Genomic DNA, 16,638 nt, shown 5'->3' with positions numbered 1-16,638 from the left:
CAAACCCATTTGATATAAAAGAGGAGGCACAGCTCCAGTTCTGACATACCAACACGAATAGACAGCGAGAAAATCAAACATACCCGCATGTACGTGGATGTTCCTGGAGAGCACAGCGAAGCCGCTGGTCAGCCGCAGTCGACAGCGGTACGTGGTGGCGTGCACGTCTCTCCGGTAGCGGTCGGCAGGGAACGGCGGCAATTCTAGCGAGCCGTTGGCTACCACCCGCCGGAGCCCCGGCACTGGCGACGCCGGCATGCTGTCTGCTAGCAGCCAGTCCAGCTGCAATAAATTATATACATTTTAGAATACATAAGCTCACGACTATATCTCGGTATTCACTCGGTACCCACACCTCACCGACCTTTCTGTTAGACTAACATCATAAGTGGTGAGCCATCCATACATACATACATAAACTCATGTCCGTATTCTCCGCAGGGGTGGGCAGAACTACAAATAATCAAGAAACTATTGCAGCCACTTTTGATACATAGTCCTAAGGTGGATAATGATAAACCGTATGATGATAGGTGCTCAGCCTATCGCTCTTACAGATTATCCATCATGTTCGACAGGACGCTGTCCCTTTGTCGCCTTTTACGACATGCACGGGAAGATAGGCAGCTGAACGCATTCTATGTTTTTTCTTTACTCCCAGTCCAGCAGAGGAGTTGAGCCATATCACCGTATAATAAATAAGTATTATGTGTACCCAATCGATGTGGGACAGTGAAAAGGAATAATACAATCTGAAACATTCTAAATCATAAATTACAGAAGAGAATATCAAAGCGTGCAAAGTATTAAAACGATGAAAAAAGATTAACTTAATAAGTACTTTTTAACTTTCGAGAAGGTAGGTTTAACATCGATAGAACAAGTTTCATTGTTCATCAATAACCAATATAAACTTGGATTTTGTTTGAAGAATGATTTTAATTACAGAAACAATCCAAAATGTCCCAACTTGGTAACTCCTGGGAGTGATCAAAAATAAATACCTTATATACCTTACCTAAACTTCTATGATTTGAAGCCTACGATTTCAGGTAGCTTTAATTAAATTAGACATTCAGAAACACCGCAAAAGTTTTCCAAGGCGAAGACAACGGCGGTTTACGGGACCACAATAGCCCATAGAATGGGGAATCCAAAATTATTACACAACTTTTCCGTGAAAAAAGGGAAAGTTGTCAACGTGGTGGGCCGTGTGACAGTTAATACAGCGTGGAGAGATATTTATAATGCTTGTGGGAATATTGCGGTCGGTGAAAGCCCTGAAACTCTGTTCCCCCGTGAGTCTTGCCTTTGTACGGCTTTTCCAGTCTTTCTTTAGAAGTAAATATTTGCCCTCCTTTCAGAACACATGGACCGGATCGCGCTCCAATAATAAAATATTTTATTTGGTATCATACATTTACATGAAAAGCTTTTGGTGCTTATTAACTTGCTCCTAAGGAGGCTTTATTATCAATCTAACATTTATTTTCCATCCCGCATCCAAGTTGTAAATGTTTGTTTCCTTTTGTTGGTTGCCTGGAAGAAATTGCTCTAGAGCAATAAGGCCGCCCAAATTGTACTGTATTCATGTGTTATGTCTGATTGTTGAAATTCTAGTTCTGTGCAATAAAGTATATTTGATTTGATTTGATTTGATTTGATTTATTTTAAATATTTCTTTTATTAATTTGTATACCAACTGAATGTAATACTTATCTGTGACTAATGCAATAAATGATTTGATTGATTGATTTTTAATTAAATGTAAATACATAATTATTTCAAGCCATGCACACAAACGCGATGTGGGACTACCAGATAAATAATGATTTCGCAAAAGTAATAAAACAACACAAGCTAGGTGTGATATGGTAGTAATAGTTATAACACTGTTGAGTTGGTATTCCATTCCACACTAGTCTGTGATTATTAGCGATGGTCGGTCACAATGAAGCAAGATGTAATTGTGTCTCGGATCTTTATAAAATAAAGCAACATGTTCTTTCAGCATATTTTCGTTTCCTTTATATTACACCAGGTATAGGTTCGAAATATAATACTAACTAGAGGATGCCACAGCACAGAGATTCAGTCACATCTACTTACCTATATTAATCGTAGTATAGTATAGTAAGTACAATTTCACAATCTATACGTCTGTAAGTAAACAAGACTGTATAGGCTAGGCGGTCGGAAAAGGAATTTAGCAAACCAACCATTCAACATGTGAATGTCGGTGACAACTGCGCAACTAAATCTAGCCGCGCGATACATCTGCAAATTTGCATTTTTCTGCACCATTTACCTGCGATGCACTCGATTTCAGTCTCTACTGTTGGTATAGAAGGGGTGAAAATTGAATTTGAGTATGTTCCAAATGTTCCGGTCTGAATAATTTTATCAAATTATTTCCTTCCAGTAGCTTACGTAACTACGTATAGGTACTTATAGCTGCTGTATGTTTATCGGCTACAGTAAACTCATTAAGTTAAACCTGCATTCATAATTAAAGTTTTTATTCGAAGCGAGTTTCATTAACTTCAGCACAATTCTTCTTAATTAATTAAATGATTTCACCCGCTAAGCTTATTTTTTCTTCGGTCCCTTAATGATGTTTTGTTTGTTCCTCCGCCACGCGGCGCGCGCCCGCCCCGCTGCATATTTTAAAAGGCTCAGCATTCTAGCGACAGACACGTAAATCCAAGCCCAATATGTTTATAAGACCTACTTTTTCTGTGCTCCGTGACCTGATTGGGGATTTTTCCTGGCTGATATAAAATCTGTTTGTTTTTACGAAAACTGTTACATAGTGCCTTTTTTCTTGCCGATGTATCGGGACCTTGATTAACATAGGTTGTACTTTATCCGGTGGATTGTAATATTCCCGAGGGAAACTGAAAAGGTCTGCTTGGTATTGAGCCGGTGGCATCCGGGCGAAGTATCCGTTTATCTAGTAAAGGTTTCGTCATTTGGGACTGGGCTGCTAAAAATGCTCCACTGGGAAAAGTTATCTAAACCGAAGTCGGACGTGAGGCAACATGACCTAGAAATTAATGGATTAATCCATCAATTAGTTCCATTAATTATTGATTGTATGTACCAAATGCTAAGCGTAGGCAAATCAAAGTTTGAAACTACACCTACACCCAAATATAAAGGTGCAACATCTCGTTCCTACCTAAATTTAAATAAATCTGTTCCGTGTTGTTTGTAGTTGCTTCAGCGCGATATTTGTACCCGGCGCTCATCTGTGGACGGTCGTGATCTCATGCAAAATCCACATGTTTGCTCTCCACGCCGCACAATTCCAATCCGCTTGAGAGGCAAAATATTTGCTCCTGCAAGATGTATGTAGTGCTCCGGGAGAATTCGTTTAGCGAACTTGAGAACAACAGCGCTGACAAACGAACACCACTGTTTTTGTTTCGTCGTCATTTTGTTTTGTATATTTTCGTACAACCTGCTTATGAAACGTTTTTCCCCGAATTAGGTTTGAGGTGGGGCACAATATTAGTGGACACTTTCATTTTCATTAGAATTAGTATTTCTCATAACATATTTCTTTTTATTACCACGAAATGTAAAAACATTGCGTTTTAATAGAAAACATACCTAATTGTGAACAATTTTTGGAATGCTGTAGCACAAAATGTAGTAGCAGGTATGTATAGCTATATCTACTAAACTACATTCGTGAAAGTTGACGTGCACAGTATAATGTAGGTGAAAGTATGAATTTTACAACAGTCTCTGGATGTTGGAAGTAGGTGCTAGGGGAAACGTGCAATTTCTCACATGTCGATGAAACTAACACAATACGTTCTACTCTGAAGCGAGACACCTTGACAATACCGTTAGTGGTGAATAATTGGTTCCCCTAACTGAATATACCTACACAATATACACGGTGGGTACCTAGGAAGGTCTATTTTTTGTTTTACATTGCGAGGCTCTTATTGATATTTCTGATGTGTTTTCTGCTATTTCGCATTTGTTTTACAACACCATTGGCATTTTCAACGTTTATTTTTTACTGACGCTGATAAAGAAAATGGAATTCAAAGTAAAGCTCTATCAGCTCTCGTTTGAGTTGTGGAATAGTGTGTGTGTGTGTTGTGCGTTTCGTTTTTGTATTTGAAAAGGTGCGATCGTTTTGGTCAAAGGTTACCTACCTAACTATCATTTATTTCTTTTTTCAAAGGATACCTACTGAAACTAGACCTTTGTTATATATTTGTCTAATCTTTACGAGTTCATCTGAAAAAAATCTACGACTGAATCATTTTATAAAAATTCCATTAAATCTGCGAGAAAATTGAAGCCCGGAATTTTTATTTCTTTTAACACTTGCAATACAATCTTTGGGTATTACATTTCGTCGGAACAAAAGAAGAAAATAAAAGGATCATCCCTTTGAAAGTTATAAGTTTCTATTTTATTTTTCTTTGTGCTTTCGTCTTTGAAAGAAGTTAGGCATTGTTTGGAGGGACGCTGTTAAGGGTTCAACCCTCGGCATTAGCTGCCGTGATCCGCGGATGAAGGACAGATCACAAAACAAATGGAAAGGATTCTTATTTGCCTTGCAGATACGAACGACCTCAAAAGCAAAGTCTGCGCAATTTTTCAGATGAAAGTGGCAAAACACAATAAAATGAAGAACGTATGGGCTTCATATTTTAACGTAGGTACAATTACAACGCGAAACTACATCATTCTCTGTAACATATGTGCAAAGTAGTCGGCGGCAGGTGCGTTTTAGTAGCTGAAGCTTGGGTTTCGTATGTGAAGAATGATATTTATACGATATAATAAATTCAAAAAAGCTAAATTGCGGTCTTTAACGTTAGAGAAAATACGTACAGGCAAGAAGCGTCCTCGAACGCATGTTCACTTTCAGTCGGTCGAGATGACGCATGGCGGTTAAAAAAGGAATGTTGGCCCTGCTATTGAGGTATGTTGAGGCTCCAGTATGAAAGGGTTATTGATCAGACACTCTAAGTCTTCGCGTCCGTTTCAGAGTCCATTAGTACAACAGTTTGACATCCAATAAATATCCTTGAAAACTTATGAAGTATTCCGAACAAATTAAGCCAGATTGATTGCTAGAAAGTTATCGTAAGGAATCAATGGCTTCTGTGGTCCAGTAGTTGAGCGTTGGGCTCACGATCCGGAGGTCCCGGGTTCGAATCCCGGTGGGGACATATCACAAAAATCATATTGTGATCCCTAGTTTAGTTCGGATATTACAGGCTGATAACCTGATTGTCTTCGGTAAGATGATCTGTGCTTCGGAAGGCACGTTAAGCCGTTGGTCGCGGTTACTACTTACTGATGTAAGTGAGTAATCGTTAGATGAGCCATGTCCAGGGCCTTTGACGGCTCAATAATAACCCTGACACCAGGGTTTCTGAGGTTGGTACTCCTCCTCACAACCCACATGATGAAGAAGGGACGAAGATCGTAAGGAATGTCGATTTCGAAGGACTTTATTAATTGGACTACTTCTTGACGTACGATTGGTCAGAAAGGAAACGAAAATATAATTTTCTGTATCAACAGATACAGGATTACGATCTGTCAGCGTCTTGTCTAACGTGATGGATTTATTATAAGCGGGGACATAACTTGTTACTACTAGAAGTCACCCACTACAGCACAGTTCATGACATTTATTACACTTTACATTAAAGGTTGTTGTTGCAAAGTCTCTTTCTTGCTTTTTTTGTGAGAATGGACTGTCTTCTTTCTTAAATGAATATACTTATTAGGTACATATTACACAAACTATATGTAGATCAACACCAATCCGCAGTGGAGCAGCGTGGTGGAGTATGCTCCATACCTCCTCTGGTTAAGTCCGGTTGATTGAGGGGAGGCCTATCCCCAGCAGTTGGATGTATATAAGCTGTTTATGTTATGTTTCTGTGTACGTAGATACCATATGTACGTAATAGATATTTTTTGGGAATGGATTGGCTTTTCGGAATTGCCGACGGTGTTATAGTAATGGAGCGAATAATAATCGAGTTATGTCCAAACCAAACTAAGTGATTTTTGTGATATGGAACCTACCCACCAAGGATCGAACGCGGGAACACTGCCTAATAGCGCTTTAGGATAGGTATCTAGGTACCTTTTTACGAAGGCATCGAATAGTCTATGAGTCCCTTAGCATTCGTAGCTGGCACTTTAGTAAAACATGCAAAGAATACGCCAATGAAATTAAAAAAATCTTCTATCATTATTACCAGAGTGATACCCGTAATGCGCTCTGTTAGTTACTGAAAAAGCTTCCGGCGATCAATAGATGGCCATTATAAAAGTCACAAGTAACAGGCTGGTGATTGTCAAAAGCAGAAGTATCATCATACCTAACATATCAAACGGAATTCGACATATATCGCCTGGGGCGCGGTATAGCAGTAGGCGGCTCGTGAAGATATTTGTACACCTTTCTGATCGTGTTAGTATCAAATATTTTGCCTCAGGTCATAAGTTAAAGTAAATGGACCCTTGTCACAAGGTTTTACTTCGATAAGAAACGGAAACGTGGTTGGAATATATTGGTTAAACGGTCTTTTCATAACCTTTTTTAAGACCAGGTGAATACTTTTTGACGACACGACAACGGAATAGTTAAAAGTTTTTCAATAAAATTAAAAATTCTACAAGTACCTAAAGCTCGAATGGAGCACTTTGACCAAGAAAAGAGGACGCCAACTTAAGTCTTTTCACGTTTCAATGAACAGATGCTTTCTCTTCGAGGCGGACAGAGAGTAAATAAGTCGATGAAATATTAACAACTTCTGCCACACAGTACAATACGTGTGCCGTATCCTAAATCCGTTGGACTGACACATTGTGAAGCTATATCCAATTTCTTAAAAGCGCCGCTAGTACTTCATTAGTTTGGCTGCCATCTGCGCCCGCATTTGCACGATTGTTCGCGACTCTTGGCTGCAAGTTGCTTTTACGCCCACTTCATTAATAATCCTCTGTGTGACTCTACGTTAGCTCGGATATGTCGAGTTCATTTGGCTGCTTTTATAGAGATTTTATTATATTTCCTTTGTTATTCAAAACATTTTTCTAAGAATAGAATGAGATCCGTGTAAAGAGTGTGAGCGTAAGCTCAGTATAAAAGACTTTATGTGAAGATAGATTTTTGTTAAAATTCTCCTTGCTATGGTAAATATCTTCAAGTTTAAAACCGTCTCAAGTCTCAGCGGTACAATGCGCAAACTTGGGAATTAAAAGGGCAAAGCGCGAGGAACGCCGCTATGTCAAGAGGCCTACAAATAACATTTCCAATGTCAAGTTATGAAATTAATCGTGGAATTTTGGCGAGCTTCAGGTGAGCAGGGCGCAGAAGCCCTCCCTTGCGAATCGTTCCCAGCTCGAAATACCGCCCAACTCCGCTCAATGTGAAAAGTTTATCCCGAATTCCGCGCGACTATGGAGTTTTTAATTTAATTCGTATATAAAATACCTGTTTATTCATGGTGTTCCCGTTAAATTAAATCCCTTCTTGGAAATGTGCCAGTTTGATTAAAACCCATACCGGCTCACGACTGTTTGAGTTTTGCCATTTCGACACGACCTTTGAATAAGCCGCGATAAGTATTACGGCAAATACTTCAGAAAACCTGGCTTATCGCTGTGATAAAATGAAAGAGATCACGGTATGGCGCGAAGAATGGGACACGTTACGGTAATGAGCAAGATGAGCGAGCAGACAACACTTCTACATATTTATGAAAGACGCGGGCGGCGAGCGCGCATATCTTTATTTCCCGTTGGGCTCGCGCGCGACCGTAAACTTTTAGCCGAACTCCGTCGAATGGAAAAACTTTATTTATATTTGACTTGGGCGAGGTTTGTGAATACTGAATATCAAATCACTCGCGTGTTGGCGTGGCTCAGAACACGGAGTTTACGTAATTTGTGTCTGTATGACTCCTTGGTGAATGAATGTTTTGATATATGCTCAAATAATAATATATTATTAAATAATAAAGATTATTTAAGATGCAAATAAATCTAAATATTTTTGGGGAGTAAATACAGATACAAAAATATTACACTTACATTAAGATTGTGCAGTTGTTTAATCGGCTATACCTAATCATTGTTTTAAAATATCAAATGCTCGCAAAATTGGATGGTAGTGGCTCGGACTGTAGATACTAGATAGGGAACCCCATTAGAAAGGGATTTGTTTATCGAAGAGCACGGGTGTTAATGAGGAAATACATCGTCTGGACCACCACCGAATTGTAGCCGTACTTCATTACAAGCAATGGATTTAGCATTACAACACGATTTGAAAAGTTTTTATTAAGATTTGACCTTCATCTTAACTTTCTGTCAGACCAATGAAACTTGTTTAGGTACTCATCCTTGACATATATGGGTATATGTAAGAAGGTACGTCCTTGCAAGACCAAGAACGAAAAAAGAAACGTAGAATAATAGTTTTCTTTACTATTCTGCACAAATCTGAAAGTCGTAAGGCGCCTTTAAAAATCCAAATTTAATTGATTAACCAAGTAAGATACCAAAAGAAGCTGGAGCGAATTTATGTACTTACAGTTGGTCTTCGTATAAATACATCTCTAAAATACCTCAAAGCCAGAGTTAGAAATCATTATCACTTAATACCGTTGACAATTCCAGTTATATGGTCAACGGTCCAAGTTTTGGGATGATCCTAATGGATAAATTGATAATATTGCAGGAAAGCGACCGACTCTATAAACTGCTGCCTACCTAACGTTAACTGAATACAATTGTTTGTTTCTTTTTTTTAATAATATAGGCTCGCGTCTGACCACAATCTTACCTGATGGTAAGTGACGATATGGTCTAGATAATAGGATCACGCTTACCTAGCAAATGCCTATTCACTTTATAGTTTGACTAGATTTTGCTGTTTTATACATAATAGTAATATACTTAGTTCGAATGAAGTATATAATGTAAGTCCCAATGTTAGACATTGACCTTCCTTTAATCAATCTAAGACCCAGGCTTCTAAGACATGACGAAGAAAACTGTTCTCGCATGGATTAGTATATTGTCGAATGCATTGCCTAGAGGAAATGGCCGAATACTGCGAACCTATTTGTAAAGGATCACGTAACGTAACTAGGTATGTAAATCATTTGAACACAAATTAAAAATGCGTGTGATGCTCTGTCGCGGGGCCACCACCTCCAATTCTGTTGAAGACGATATAGATTACTGTACGTACCATGTACATAGTGTACTTACGTGAAAAGATTTTATGTGTACGTGCTATAATTAGAAAGAAAACAACAAATTAAAGTGGCTTCGCTGCAGAGCATACTCCCCAGCGGAGCCACTCAGTTTGCATACTTCGACATGTTTTCTTCCTGTAAATTGAAGTATAGTTTGATGTACGTACTACGTACATAGTGTACGTGAAAAGATTTTATGTGTACGTGCTATACCAATGATAGGGATAACATAATCTGTTGACAATTGCAACATATAAATACCTTTTAAAAAAAAGGTTATAAAAAATATTCATTCTTTACTATTTTTAAATTAATTTTGTATTCATCGAACTTCTCTTATTGTCGGACGTGTTTGTAACCTTTATAATTTCTACTTAAACCGAATTATATACGAAGTGGCAAAACAATCAGCGTTTCCTTTAATACAGTTTGCGAGTGGTGAAATAATCAATCCACACACATTTTAACAATAATCTCTGTTTTGTTTCAACAGGATGTCACTTGGAAATAATTCGAATGACATCGACACTACGATGTAAATGTAAGTGTGCGCTGGCGAGGCGCCCCATACTAAAAGCCTTTACGAACAAGGATACTTAGAAATACTATAGCCATTATAAGCAAAAAGTAAGAAGATAAAAAATGTGAAGGGAACTATTGAAGCAAGAGAAGTGTGTCAGGATCAAAGCAAGTGGAATTCCTTAGTTTCTACTTAGACCGCGCATGCCGGAAGAGGAACAGAATAAGGAGAAGCAAAAGGCCGGCGACGAAGATGTGGCATCGTGTTCAGATCCAGAAAGGGGAAAATGGTACTTCAGAGAACAGGACAGGACTTTGTAGGGTGTCAAGAACAGTGGGTGGGAAAGAGCCCCGAGCAAGTATCACTTACCTACATCGCTCAAGATTCGGTCCTACGTTCCGTATAAGCGTAAAATTGGTAGGACCATGGATGTGGTCGGTTACCCTAATGCATATAATGCTTGAGTTTATGAATGTGAGAAGAAAAATGTATTTACCTGGTAGTCCCCCCAGGTGGAACAACTGAGCGTGACGCCGGTGTCGTTGGTGAACTCGACGCGGTGCGGCGGCTCCAGTAGCGCCGGCGGACGACGAGGCTCCGGCGACGCTCGCACTGCTGTAACAATACAAACATCACCATGTTACATGATTATCTTTTATAGGGCTCATCATCACCAGCCCATTAACGTCCCCACTGCTGGGGCACAGGCCTTCCCTATGTATGGATAGGGAGATCGGGCCTTAAACCACCACGCGGTGGCCCGCGGATTGGTGCCCGCGCACTGGGCAGTGCGGATTGGTGGTTGTTAACGACTGCGAATGTAGCAAATTAAAGGCCTATTCGAACTCAAATTCAAAAAAATATATTTCGAAAACCAGTCCATATTATGTTAGTAACAGAAAGGTTAAGATAGTATCAGTAACAGATTCGAAATACGACAACATATTAATAAGCTACTTGGGATAGACCCGAGCCACCGATGCCGCGGCAGTTATGTATAAGATGGCTATGAGAACTCAAATGTAATGCGTTCTCAAACACTTCTCATTCTCATTACTTATGCAATCTCTAAATATACAAAATATAATGTAAAAAAGTTGAATTTTTCGTATTATTTTCAATTCCATTCTCATCCCCCTCAGAATACGGTACGGTGTTACTAACATCCTGTTATATGGGTAGGTATATACTTATATGTACATTTTGTTCCTGTTGAAAGGTTAGAAAATGTAACCAAACTAATATTTTCAAGAAGCGAAATGATTCCACACTAAGTCAGAATTCAGAAAGCGACTTCTGAACCACGCTTTACGGCAAGCAGTTTCTTTCAAGTCGAAATTAGTGAGCTTCCGATTGCCTAATAACTACGCAAACTTGAGGCACCCAGTGGCGTCAAGTCGGTTTCACGGCGTCACGACTCTAATGGCCGGAGTTCGCATGAACGGTCTGAGGACCTGACCAAGTTGTAAATACTAGAACAGAATAGTAAACTGTTCGTAATAAAAGGACGCCAAACCCAAAAACAAGAAAATAACATCACTCAAAATTTTCACATAACAATAACAAAAAGGTATATTAGTCGAAATGATCAATGGTGGTGGTGACGTGTTTCTAAATCGACACTTCTTAAAAAATAATTCGCGCTAATTGAGACACTTCGCAGTTACGCATCGTTAGTCGCAAGGTCCGAAAGGGTTATGTATAGGTTAAATTGTGTTAGCGATAAAAAAATCTAAAACTTTATTCATAACAATGGGCCTGTACATTACAATGGGATCTTATATAAGGATAGAAACATTTGCAATTGCAACTTAATTGGCTGGGCTCTAAAGTCAGTTTCCGCACGGTCTCACGTCTCTAATGGCCGGTGTTCGCGTGAACGCCAACGGTCTGCCCCTTAAAAGAATCAGTCGCGATGCTTCGTCTCTTAACGCGTCTATGGCCCTCACTATGTTGTAGTACACGCACCGTGAGAACTAACCTGCCACCTAACTGAGGGTACTTAGTTACATAACTATCTAAGAATGTTAGATACTCATTCTAAAACTAAAATATATCTTTATTCAGTGTAACATAGTCACACACACAGAACCCTCTAGACTAAAAATAGTAAAATAATAATATTGTAATACGATTTTAGTAATTTGGCTACCTAATATTCGTTCCGAGACGTTTATAGGCTTAATTAGCCGCTATGAGAACATAAATATGCCGTATTAAACAATACGTCTAGTTCAGTACAATCCGTGATTACATTTCAATATACACAATGTTTGATTAATTACTGTGGCATGTGCCCAGCAATGGGCCATATATAAGCTATTTATGTTATGTACATCATCATTTATGGTTCATCATATCCATCTTAGGACTTCGTATCAACAGTGGCTGCAAGTTGTCTTTGATTACTTGTGGCTCTGCCCACCCCATTTGGGATTGCGGGCGTGAGTTTATGTATGTATGTATGTTATGTTATGTAAGTATGTTAATGTTTTACAATAGCTTTAATTCGCGGTACGAGTTGAATCTGTTACATTAACAGAAGCTAGTGTTGTCGTTCATTAGCATCGATTCCGTTCTATTGAATATATAACGACATACATAAGACATTACGGATCAAAAAGTGTATAAATTATAAAATATTTATAGTTAGGACTATAAATATTTTATAATTTATACACTTTCTGATCCGTAATGTCTTATGTATGTCGTTTCCATATCTCGGGCCGTTGGAGTCCCGGACTTTTGGAAGGCGTGCATGGGGCTGAAGCCAACACGTAGAGGCAATTTAATCTACATGTGGTGTGACACCAACCGGCGATTATTATTATATTATTATTTAGCTTTCAAGTAAACAATCAAGCACATATTTACCTATGACATTGTACACACAATTATTATTATCTGCTACAATCCCTTGCGGTTACAGCTCATACGTAAGAGCCTCTCACAAGCCGGGTATGATAAGCAGCGCAGTACATTGAAAGTTCGGCTCTTGATTTTACGATCACGTAGGAGTAATAAAAGCTAGTTTATAGTTCAAACTTAGGTTTGTGTATAAAGTTCTAAAAACAAAGTAAGTAATGTCAATGGTAACTTGTAATTAAACAGTATCACTGCACACTTACACAGATTGGTAATTCCACCTAATTCAAATGGGTCAATTGGCCTCGGTACCGACTTACACCAATGAGTTATTAATTTATCTTAAGTGCAGGGGGGGTTAAAAAAGCCACATCGAATTCATCTAAAAAAGCAATATTAAATAAGCATAATATTATTATAAAGTAATTGCTCAAACAAAAGTCAAATAGCAATATTGCTTTTTAGTTGAAATGCTTTGATACGGCCTTTTTAACCCGTTTTCACTAACACGGTCTGCTCGAACATTATGGACGGCGATTTGGCTCACCACCTATCACGTTGGTCTAACAGAAAGCTCGGTGATGTGTGGGTGCTTAGTTCATCTTGCGATTAATGTAGGTACCTCTATTACGCGACTACCCCAATTATTAGGATATTACGAGTATGTTATGTTATGTCAAATGGTCAACTATGGAAATTCTCTATTTTTTATCAACCTGTTTACCGAACAAAATGAAAAGATCTTCAAAGTAGATAACAGTGTACCTAATATGATTCCGATAGTATCAAATGGGTGTGTGCATTGTGCAGATTGTGCCTACCACCGCAAGCCGCAGCGTTCGATTTCCGTTCAATTTCACGACAACCGCCCGTCGCGTCTACTGGTTATAATTACTAAGTCTGTAGGTACTTACAAAACGTAGATAGTTCAGTTGGCAAAACTCACGATTTCAGTGTAAAATATCGTTGAGTCAACATTAGATTGCATTCATTTCTAAACTGGCTTGTGCTAGTCACCATATAAAGTGCACAGTTGCGAAACGATAGCGAACCTTGTTCTATTCTAACCGTCACCAATAAAAAATAAACAAGCGGTGAACGCGTGTATAAGTATTTGACAGCCAAAGCAAGGAAGGAACTTTCCAGGCTACGTTCCTCAAAAACAATATAGATGGCGCTGTAAAGGTTTTCCTTCGTTTCACCTTCTAGTTTCATGGATAGACATATGCATCTTTTATTTTGTTTTTGATGTAAGTACTATGATGACCCTTTTTATTACGCCCATTATTATTCTGATCAAAATAAAGAGAAGCAATGGTGCTAATTCATGTAAATACCATCTAATTTTATTTTAAGTTATATCTGTCATTTTCTTATCCGCCGAAAAGGAAAGGGACGGGTAATCGACAAGCATAAAATTTATGGAACACACGTCAATTTTAAGCACAAATCTAAACCAACCGTCTAAAAATTTTACATCCGTCAATAACCCGAAACAGTTAAGTAGACAGCACATCAAACGGATTGCATACCAGCGACGTACCTTTTGATTCGCCCGGGTTATTCATTCATTTACTCATCCTGCCAAAAATTAAGAGCTGTGAATCATCCGTCCCTTTCCTTTTCGACGGATATGAAAATGACGGATATAACTTAAAATAAAATTAGGCGGTGTCTGCAGGAATCGGGGCCAATATAAGTCTATAATAATGTGGTACAAATATCAAGCTACAATTATTTTTATATACTTATGCTGCTGCCATTACATTGTATTTTGAATAAATTATGTGCTCAGTAATTAAAAAATAAGTAATTATCGCGTTAAAGCTGTACAACGCTATCTAAATATTGTTTTTGGTGAATGTAGTCTGGAAAGTCCCTCGTTATAATATATAAATATTATAAAATGCTACTTGACAATCTAGTCAAATAAAAAATTTTTTACGAAACGTCAAAACAAAAGTTTTCTTTGGAGTTTGTATGGAAATACTGTCCTGTGACGTTATTAATAAAAGCAGTCAAACGTCGTACTCATTGTTACGTAGTTTATGAATAAAGTTCCAAAAATAAGTCGAAACGTGAAATTAAATTGATTTTTGATCATCTTATACTGTCTTCTATTTTTAGATTAGCATTTTATAAGTAATTTTGACCTAGTCGGTATCTCTTGATGTTATTTATTTATTCAATCTTACAACTATCATTATACGTATGTACCCAATGCGACAGTGAAGCAATCTTAAACGCTAAACATATTACAATAACAAAATTACATAATATCATCGATAACAAATCACAAACATGATGGCTTTTGCGAATTCACTCAGAGAGCAGCAGAATAAGTCTATTGTCTCTGCTACAGTGTTAAGATTGCGCAATGCGCGTATGAACGGCGCCTGCCCGAGCAATTTTGATGTGTGTTGTATTCAAAATTCAAAAATATCTTTATTCAGTAGGTAACATAGTTACACTTTGAATCGTCAATTTTTACATAACGAACGTCTCATCCGCCTAAAACTACTGCAGCTTCTCACAACCTGTATAGCCGGGGAAAAGAAGCTGCAAGAAAAACCTCGGCACAGGGCCCTAGACGTTCTTTAAAAAAATAAACATAAAATATTGGTATACAATTGAGTAATTTAGCTGCCTAGTATCAGTTCTCAGACAGTTAATCCCATGCATTCATATCTTCTAAATAATCACTAACTTTATAATATACTATTACTTAGGTATATGTTATAACTGTATTTATTTATATATATTCGTACGGTGTAATTATATTCATAGCTGCCAGTTAATAGTATTATGGGTGACTTGATATTCTTGAGGCGTGTATTAATAACAGTCGGTGATGCTTCCACGTGTACCTAAAGTTATATACAGAGTGACATCGTAACGAATACTGAGGGGGATGATTCAGACCATGATTCTGAGTTAATATCAAGTGGAATTACGTCGCAACATTCATGCTTTTTCGTGCTTTTTCACTTTAGGTACTTAGTAAGTACACGGTTATAATTATGCTGCAAGTAGTATTCAAATGTTATTTAATTATCAGAAGACAATATGTGGCTCTCACCACCACAATGGCCCAGATACCTGCAGCCACATCCTAATTTTATTTCAAGTTATACCTGTCATTTACTTATCCGCCAAAAAGGAAAGGGACAGATGATTGACAACTGTTAACTTTAGAATGAATGAATAACCCGGGTGAATAAAATAGACATCTCGCTCATATGCAACCCGTTTGAAGTGTGCCGTTTGCGTGTGTGTTGTTTATACTGTCGGGTTATAGAATGGTTCTTTAAATTTCTGCCTAAAATTGACGTGTGTTCCATAAATTTTATGCCCGTTGATTACCCGTCCCTTTTCAGAGGATAAGAAAATGATAGTTATAACTTAAAATAAAATTAAATGGTGTGTAGTACTCAGGAATCAGCACCATTGTAACTGTAATAAGTACTATTTTTTATAACGCCCTGCCTGCACTTACTTGATTGATTTTATAATTAGAGTACTTATAACCATCCAGTAAATTAAACAAATTGCTTGGAAATGTAAACTTAGTAAACTGCATAAAAAGTTAAATTATGTTTCATTATAGGGTACTCATAAACTACCTGAAACCGCTTTGAAGAATTTCTGTGTATTTACAAATTGAATTCCATTGAAAAATACCGGAGCTTAAATATACCGAATGCATTTTGTGTGTCGGGTAACAAAATGTAGGTATTCATTCATTTGGGAACAATATAGCCGTGAGTTTATATTATTAATATTTATATAGGAATTTATTTTTTTAGAGCGAATGTGATAATTAGTAATAAATATTATGATGTCAACATTTTTGTATAGCAGATTTATTTGTAATTGTACAACATACTTACAGACAAGTACAATAATACACTACCTCAGTCAAACTTATAAGTACAGAAAAAAAAACAAAAAACTCAAAACGCGATGTAAAGCTGCATTTAAAAACTTGTG

At 37.8% G+C, this 16,638-nt stretch overlaps 1 protein-coding gene across 8 annotated transcripts in view; it reads right to left on the bottom strand.

Moving 5' to 3' along the window:
• LOC126374254 (Down syndrome cell adhesion molecule-like protein Dscam2) overlaps positions 1-16,638 on the bottom strand; it is a 177,420-nt gene that overhangs the window by 40,054 nt on the left and 120,728 nt on the right. For all 8 annotated transcript variants that reach the window (XM_050020764.1, XM_050020765.1, XM_050020767.1 and 5 more), the window contains 2 exons: positions 10,280-10,398; positions 84-282 (listed from right to left, as the gene is read on the bottom strand). In XM_050020764.1, the coding sequence (XP_049876721.1) occupies positions 84-282; positions 10,280-10,398 (318 nt within the window). The remainder of the gene's footprint in view (positions 1-83; positions 283-10,279; positions 10,399-16,638) is intronic.

This window comes from Pectinophora gossypiella, chromosome 17, assembly GCF_024362695.1.
Source record: "Pectinophora gossypiella chromosome 17, ilPecGoss1.1, whole genome shotgun sequence".
Classification (NCBI taxonomy): domain Eukaryota; kingdom Metazoa; phylum Arthropoda; class Insecta; order Lepidoptera; family Gelechiidae; genus Pectinophora; species Pectinophora gossypiella.
Note: the sequence above shows the minus strand (reverse complement) of the source record. Positions and strands in the feature narration are given on the sequence as shown.